The 8,822-nt window shown below is 44.5% G+C and overlaps 1 protein-coding gene across 1 annotated transcript in view; it reads right to left on the reverse strand.

The window, feature by feature from the left end:
• The window catches only part of efna3b (ephrin-A3b), a 67,128-nt gene extending 64,485 nt beyond the window's left edge, over window positions 1–2,643 (reverse strand). Inside the window, exons 1-2 of the mRNA XM_005732104.2 lie at window positions 2,199–2,643; window positions 1,693–1,905 (exon numbers count right to left, since the gene is read on the reverse strand). Of these exons, the coding sequence (XP_005732161.1) occupies window positions 1,693–1,802 (110 nt within the window). The 5' untranslated portion in view covers window positions 1,803–1,905; window positions 2,199–2,643. The remainder of the gene's footprint in view (window positions 1–1,692; window positions 1,906–2,198) is intronic.
• Between the last annotated feature and the right edge of the window lie 6,179 nt (window positions 2,644–8,822).

The raw sequence follows: 8,822 nt of genomic DNA on the forward strand, positions 1-8,822 counted from the left end.
TAGAAATTGAATATGAGCACCTTCCACGCGGGCGGTGCTTGGAGAATAAATACCGGCTAAAATGCATTAGCAGCAACTGTGCGTGCAATATTACTCTCTAAAATGTGCAGAGATTATTTTCTTACTTTCAGGAAAACTAATATTGTTTCCACTCACGTCACAACGAATATCCTCATACCTTCCGCGTCTATTACTTCACGCAGCATTTTATGTGTAGTAATTCTGCTGCGAGGTATAAATACACCTGCCTCTCTTTGTTTTATTCCACGCTGTAAACTAAAATCACTGGCCTTGAGTAACCGTTGGCGGGCAGACTCATTCATCCTCCTTAAAGTAAAACAACGCCGTATTTTCCGACCTTTCACTTTGTTTATGCTTTTAATAAGCACAGTCATAAAAGAACCGCTATTTATCCGACTGCTCATTCGAGGAGGTCGGTAAATTCTGTTGAAGAGGTAAATATCACATGCTGAGCTGCTCTGAGGGACACCTGGTATCCGAAACACTTTGTGCACAAAGACAGGATTCACTGCAAGATGGAGCGCGAAAAGGTAGGTGCGTGCTCTCTTCTGTACTTCTGACACATAAAGCTGTGATTTTCTGACATTATTGAGACAAGCCGACTATATTAAATCTAACAACTTACTAAAAATATGGCTTCCACGTTTCATCTGTGTTAATTCAAGTGCAGGACAAAGTGCCTGTAGGCCATGTTGAAACATGGCTGTTAAAACATGCAACATTTTACTATGAATTCTACCAGGAAACAAACCCAGAGTGTGTTGCAGCAGACTGACGCTTCATTCTTAAGAATCCAGTGGCAGAGCCCTGAACTCAAGAGGACAGTATTAGAAAGGCAGCTTTCCAAAAAAAGGGGGGGGGAAGAAGAAAGACGAGAGAGAGAAAAAGCTTTTTCACTTGATTCGAGATAGGGGCGAGGAGCGAGGGATTAGGAGGATAACAAAAAGGCCAACGGACTGAGTGTAAACAAGAAAGGGGGTTAGGAAGGGATAGAAGGAGAGAGCAAGTTGGAGAGGGAGCGGGAAGGAGAGATTGAATAGTGACACTGCTACAACACAATGGGGTCAGGATGAAGAAGTGCTCCTAATTGAACCAGATAGAGGAGAAGACAGAGAGAGGAGAGGAAGGCAAGAGAATCACATGTGATTTCCTTCCTTTTCTTCTCTCTGTTCTCATCCACCATAGGTGTAGCAGAGACGGGGAGAGAAGGAGGGGGTAAAATGTTACAAGCAGAGATTGGTGGCTGAGTAGGGAACAGAAACCAAATATGTCTGACCAGTTGTGCAACAGAAGGTGTTGAAAAGATGGTTTGGAGCCACCTTGACTTCACAGCAGGGGTCTGACAGAGCTGTTTGGGGCTCAAAAATAGCTTAGGAGAAACGTGAGAGGCCTGCTTAAACAGTGCCTGTGGATCTACATCATTTCTTCCATTAAGTTAAAAAAAAAGAAAGACAGACAGAGAAGGTGACTGCTGCAAGGCTGATAGAGGCTTTAGAAGCAAGGCTCACAAGAGAAATAAACAACTGATGAAGTTCAAGTGTGATGGTACAAATACGTCAGCTCGGGCCAGACAGAGCACATCATTTTCTTCCCTTTAGAGGGGGCAGATTAAGAGAAATAGTAGACACACACAAACACAGACTGGTAAACATAAGAAAAATGGGGTCTTACTGTATGTTAGAGCTGTTCCAGTAAACGGTATGCCTGTTGGCTGACACCTGGAGCAGGTTCGCCCAGGTGAGACTTATTAGCACCCAGAGAGACAGCGCTACCAGAGCCATGCTCTCGGCTCCTCTCTCGGCCTCCGATCCTTTGGTCTCTCCGGCCACACTCTCGGTCCCTTCACCCCACCAACCAACGCGACTCAAACATCCCAGCAAATGCCTAACAAACGGGAGAGGGGGAAAACAGATGCTTCATGCATTCATACAAAACGTTCAAAGTCCATACCTGATGTAGTAAATAAGTGTTGGAAAAACTCAAAAGTCTATAGCGCTGTAAAGTAACTGAGAACCCTCCCCTCCTCCGTAAACCAGACCTCCTTCCCTCCCTCCCCAACAAATCCTGGGGGCTTCAAGTAAAAAAAAAAAAGAAAAAGAAACGGGGAGGGGGGGGAGTATTGTCCGTATGTGCGGTCCCCCCTGCTTTTTCTGACTGAGCTGATCCTCTCTTCTCACCGGGAACTGCTGCTTGTGAACCCGCCAGAGGAGTGTGGGAGGACGGTACTGGGTCCAAACGGGAGGTCGGTCTTTCGTTGAGCACCAAACAGCCCGGTGCGCCGGGAAAGAGTTACGTGCTGCAGATGTGGAAGGAAAAAAACAAGGCTCAGGCTACTGAAGAAAAAAAATGAAGGATGAAAAAACGATGCAAAAATCAAAGATACTGAGCAAGTCCACCTCTTTTTGTCCCTAACTGTTCTTTTTCTTCTTTATCAGGATGCTACTGCAGTTCTTTTTCCGTCCAAGGATCCGAGAAACGCAAAGCACACCACTGAGCTCTATTATCGCTGCAAACAATTCAAGCAGCCAGTTTCATTAGGTCTTCAAGACTCTTTCCGACAACCATCCTTTACGGTGAGCACCCTGCCCACCCGTCTCTCTCCCTTCTCTCTCTCTCCTCCTTCTCCGCCTCTCTCTGTTTGGTAGGCAGCACTCGTTCACTTTTTAACTCCACCCCCAGCGAGCGACAAAAGCGCATTCCTCCAATATCGTGGCCGAGCTGCAGTCCATCAGGCATCACTGCAACTTTAAGTTTTTTCTTCTTCTTCTTTTGGTCAACTGTTCGACCTCCACCGATGGCGTGAAAGTAAAAAGCTCCGAATCTCCCTCGGTGCCAGAGAAGTCTGCAGCGACCATCTGTATTTATACCCCCTCACCGCACTCAAACACACACACCGAAGGACGTGTGTGTGTGTGTGTGTGTGTGTGTGTGTGTATCCTTGAGTTGTCGGATGTTTCCGTTTATTACAAAAGCTACAAACACGCATACACTGGCGCACTTGCAGGCCTGTTCTCCACAACTGCCCGTCTTTGATCCCCAGACACTGTAAGTCAGTTTAATACAGCGCTGTTGGAGCATCACCTGCTATTCTGTTATTGGTGCAGCGCACGCAGGCTCGTCCGTGCGCTGCGGGCACTAATACACAGAAATATACAAACTGTACCCTTGCAGATAAGTCATGTGCCTCCGTAATATTAAGATTCAGCCTTTTTTTTAATGCACAAATAGATCACATCCAGACAGTGTCTGATAGATTCTGAGTTCTTTGCATGTCCTGCAGGGACAAGGTGTAATCCCCTCCCCACCACGACCACCACTTTCACCTCCACTGACACAACCATGTGTTTAAGGTGTGTGTGTTTGTGTGTGTGTGACACAGAGAGAGAGAGACAGACCAGACAGGAAAGGAGACACGTGGAGAGAGGGAGAGAAAGAGAGAAATTGCAGGTAGGAGAAAGATTGTTACAGTTTTCTAGCTGCCTGCTGGGAATGAGTTGGTTAAGGATAAGTCAGAATGATTTATTGGGAGAAAAAAGGAGGGAAATGGGAAGAAGGGGCGCAAGAAAGAGAGAGAAAGGGATGAAATGCCATTGGGGAATCCCTCTGTCTTCTCCGGTACTTCCAACCCTTTCACAAGCTGTCCATTTTATCCCCCTCTGTCTCTGTCCATCCTTGCTTCCTCTTCTCACCTTTTTTCCCCCCTCAGATTTCGATGAAAATTCTCTCCTCTGTGTGCAACGTTCTACCTGGTAGTTTGCTTCTGTCCTTTGTTAGCTCTGTTTCTGGTGGTGTCCAGATCTCCTCTGCTTCTCTCTCCATCTCTGTTACATCAAGGAGGCTGTTTTTTTTAATAAGCACTCCTCTTTTTCCTTTTCTCCTTGCCCCTCTGTCTATCATTCTTCCTCAGCCTGTCCAGTTCATAGATCTTGTTAGACAGTGTAGCATCACAGCAGCACAGTCAAACATCTGGTACAGTTAATTAGTGAATATTTGGTCTCGTATTCAATCGTTCTGCCTTAAAAAGACTGGTGCTTGAACTTTGAGAAAATGATATTCTTTCAGAGCGTGAGGTTACTCTGTGTGCTAAATATGAACAAGGTTATTTTCAGCTCAGCATAAATTGTGCTTTCTTCTGAAGCCCCCCTCCTTTGTTTTTTTCCTCTACCTGCCCACTTTTAATTGCATGCTGCCACCATGATAGAAAACGGTAATAAAAAAAAGTTTCAAAAATAAAAACACACTTTCCATTTTCAGATTTTGTGCTAAGCTAACTGCTGACTAGCATCTTAATCAGCAGTCGGATATATTTCATTTTTCACAAAATAAGTAAATTTATTATCACTCAGCCTTTATAATGTTGACCAGTTTTATTCCTGGCTATGATGCAATATTAAAAACTCGAGGGACACTTATTAACTTTTTCTGGGGGTTTAACTTCCATCTCATTGCCTCTTTATTGCAAATGAAATTTGTTCAGGTGTTATTGTGTAACCTTACAGTGGGGGAAATAATCTTTTGATCCCCTGCTTAATTTGTAAGTTTGCTCACTTACAAAGAAATGAACAGTCTCTAATTTTAATGCTGGGTTCGTTTCTATGGAAAAAGACAGAATAGCAACCGAATCGCCCTCGGTCTAAAGCTCCTCACAAGATCTTACCTCATGGGGCGAGGGTGATCGTGACGAAATGAGAAAGATGGTGGATCAGCTCACAACTACACAGGAGGAGCTTATTTGTGATCTGAAGGCAGTTAGGACCTAAGTCACCTAGAACACCAATGGTAGCACATTATGTCGTAGTAGATCGAAACCTTCACTGCCTGCAAGATCCTCCTGGTCTAGAAAGTGCACATACGTGCCCGTCTTTGCCGGTGAACATCTGAACGATTCACAGGAAGCTTGGGAGAAAGTGCCGTAGTGAGATGAAACTAAAAAGCACGCTCTTTGGCATCAATAAGACACCTCATGTTTGGAGCAAGAGAAATGCTGAATATGACCCAGAGAACACCATCCCCACAGTCAAGCACAGAGGTGGAAACATTGTCTGTTTTTCTGATAAGGGTACAGGATGACTTACTACTAATGGACGGGACCATGTGCCGTATGAACCTCATTCCCTCAGCCAGAACACTGAAGATGAAAATTACCCAAAACATACCACCAAAGTAAGAAGAGGAATGACTAAAGAAGAACAATAAGGTCATTTAATGGCCTAGTCAGCCTCCAGACCTCAGTCCTAGACAAACTCTGTGGAGGGAGCTGAAGCTGTGAGTTGCCAAGTGTCAGCCAATAAACCGAAAGAGTGTCTGTAAAAAGGAATGGGCCAATATCCCTCCTGAGATGTGTGCAAACCTAGTGACCAACTATAAGAAACGCCAGTCATTAAAAAAATAAACAGTTCAAGATGTTTCCTCCTATAAGGTGGGATGACACGGTTAAAAGACTAGAATATTTGTGAAGCGTGCATCTTTAACAGCAGCGTCTGTGGTTTATCCAATCTCTATTTCTTCAGTAACAAAAACACTGAATATTTTAAATTGGTTTATTGTGAACGGAAAAAAGGTGACTATAGAAGCAGGTGAGGAAATCGAAATCACCAGTTAGGTAAACATGCCCTTTATATCTCATCCTATAGCACATGGGCGACTGAGTGTATACAGGCTACAAGATACTGGCAGTAAATATCTTATATGACTGTGTTTTAAAGGAAACTATAGATCAAGAAGACAAAGTTGTCCCTCACAGAGGCACGGTTTTGGTCCTTTTTTGAATAATAAAAATTCGGTTTCTCGCTTTTCCATTTGGTTTCCCTTAAACAGACGCTGACATGCTCTGTTTCAGCAAACGCCCCTGTCAATTCTAATCATCCAGGTTGGATTTTTCAGGCGTGGGTTGCAGTGCTATTGGATTACTTTTGTATTGGGGTTATTATGAGAAACGACCTCGGGGCTGACTGCATGCGGTGACACAGAGGCTCTTATGACATTTCCAACCCATAGCCGGCCAACAACACATCTGTCAAGGGCTTCTTTCTGAAACCTCGAAATCTAATCGGAGCTTTCTCATAGCACTGATAATTGGATATTAGGCCCCTATAGGGCTCACATCCCTCTCCTGGGGCACCAGGAAGTAAGCACTGCAGAGATGAATTCAGCAGGGCTCTTGTATGTGCATGAACATCATGTGAATATACAGCAAAGCCTTTTTTTGTTGAATACTTTTGTTCTGATGGCATTCTTGAACTGGAAGTCTCTTTCTCACTCTGCCTCCTGCTCGCTCCGTTTCTTGGCCTGCTTCGCTGTTCACTGTTGTGTTAGTAAATTGTACTGACACTCCTCCCGCCTCCTCCCGCTCCCTCACCACCTCTGCTGCTCTCCCTCCCTCCCTGTCCCTCTCTCACCCGACTGACTGACACGAATTTTCAATTTCTCTGTTTACCTTTCACCGCTGTGCCTAAAACAACACTGGTACAGCCTAAGAGCAAGGAGGAGAAGACCGGGGGAGTGTGTGTGAGGGGTGGAGATGGAGATGAGTACGGAAGAGTGTCGTAGGAGGGAAAGAAAAGAGGGGGAGAGAAGGAAAGGTGCCACTAAGATTGGATGAGGAAGAGGGGGTGGATGCCAAAAAAAATGAAAGAGGTGCAAAAAGAGAGAACGGGGCTTTCTATGTGTTTTGGTTGGAGGGGAATCCAAGGGGGAAAGAGGAAGAAAAAGGAGTGAGGGGTTAAGGGAAGGAGAAGGGGAGCTGATACTTTCGAACAGTCACGCACTGATCCAGAGGAGGACGCAGGAGATGAGAGAGAAGAGGAGTAAAGAGAGGGAGAGGAGAGGAACTGAGAGAGTGGAAGCCAGGGTTGGGAGAAAAAGTTAGATGGGGCACAGAACATTAGGAGTGCAATGAGATATAGAGAGTGGGGGTGGCGGGTGGGGGGTGTAGAGATTTATAGAGGTACAGAAAGAGGGAGAGGACAGCAAGAGTGATGTGTGGAGAGAGGGTTTTTTAAGACGAGGAAGAGATGGAGGAAGAGGGGGTAGAGAGGGCGTATATAGAAAGAGAGAAAGAAAGAGAGAGCTCAGAATAGATACGCTCTCAACGGCATGAAATATTGAACGAAGGAGACGAACACAAGGAGGGGCGAAGAAAATGGAGGGCCTGATAAAGACAAATACAATCGTTTTGTGTGTGTGTTTATGTGTGTGTGTGCGCGCGCGTTGTTTTGGAGACAGAGGAAGATGAGAGGGAAGAAGAGTAGGCGACAGGAATATGAAGAATAGTCGCTTGTGACTGGAGACCATCACACACGCGTGTACACACACACACACACACGAGTGCACGCACTGATGTTGCTTTGAGTTTAGATTATTCCCATGTGTGGTGGAGCTGGAGTGGAATTTGGTGGTGTTGAAAATATCACAGTGCAGAATACGTTTCATCACTACTTGCACCATCCCAACACACACTCAAGCGCCCATACGCACTGGCACGCATGCACCCCCACCCCACACACACGCGCGCGCGCACACCCCACTCCCACATCCTTTGATCTCACTTCTCACTGATCTTCTCCCCTTCCATGTCAAATATTTAGGCTGCGTTTGGCAGGTTTGACGAAAATTACCATGGAGAAATGATTTTATTTATTTAACTTCCACATCATCAGAAGTCAGTGTCAGTAGCTGAGAGAGGGATGATCCCAAATTTCAATGAGAAGAGACTGGCGCTAATCCAAAAAAACTGGAATGCTGAGGTTCCTGTTTCACGTGCTATTTTAATGCAGGGAATCACTCTTGATAGATTTCTTACAGGAGAAAAAAGAAAAAGAACGCGAGAGATCCGTTTAGAAAAGTCGGAAGAAGTTTAGTTGGCTTCAGAAGATGCTACACCCTGGCATCCAGACACACATGCAAACACACAGCAATCAACACTCCAGCGATGAGTAAACACTCACGCTGTTTCTGTCATTTAGAGTCGAGTGTCGAGATTATGTCTCACTTTGGATAAATAATTGTAATTTTTAATTGATGCAGCGCCTTCAGGGAATCTTGATTTTCAGCCGAGGCTAAGAGGTGTATCATTTTAACGACAGCCTTCATGCAAATATCTAACCAGCATCTCACACATAGAGAGAGCGAGCACAATGGCAGATCTCTCTTCCCGCCCTCCCTGTCTCTCTCACTATCACGCTCACACATTCGTGCAGTCACTTACTCTGCATTTTTTTTCTTAAAGCAAGGATCTTGACATAAATCAGATAGGGTGCGTCACTGAAGAGAACGATGGGCTCACTGTAGATAAAGAAGCAAGAAAAGGAGGAAGGAGAGATGCAGCAATTACTGCAGATGTACTGAGCTTACCTTTTCTATAGCATAACCATTTTAAAACTGTACAAAGGCCTCCGCTGTCTGCATGCAACATGTTAGTCAAATACACGTTACTTGCCAGGATTTTATAAAAGAATCGAATGCCAAATGAAATAAGTAAAACAGATATTCACTCATATAATTACTTCCCTAAAAAGAGAAGCTGGTATAATTTCATAGTTCACAGTATATACTTTTTAATTTAACAGTTCAAAACAAGTTGAAATATTTGTTTTAGTAAAAGAATGGACTTACAATCATAGAGCAGCAAAACTGTGATAGACCACACCACAGCAAAGTAATGGCGCTCATTGGATTAGACTTTCATGGTCTTTGAGCACCATCCATTCAAATGAAAGGAATCAGTGTAGTCATTGTGGTGCAACATCTGTGCGTGATGAACCGAGCAGAAAGGATACAAGATGACAGAAGTTTAAAGAGTT

Source organism: Pundamilia nyererei, unplaced genomic scaffold (genome assembly GCF_000239375.1).
Source record: "Pundamilia nyererei isolate P.nyererei 1_Seehausen unplaced genomic scaffold, PunNye1.0 scaffold00045, whole genome shotgun sequence".
NCBI classification, from domain to species: domain Eukaryota; kingdom Metazoa; phylum Chordata; class Actinopteri; order Cichliformes; family Cichlidae; genus Pundamilia; species Pundamilia nyererei.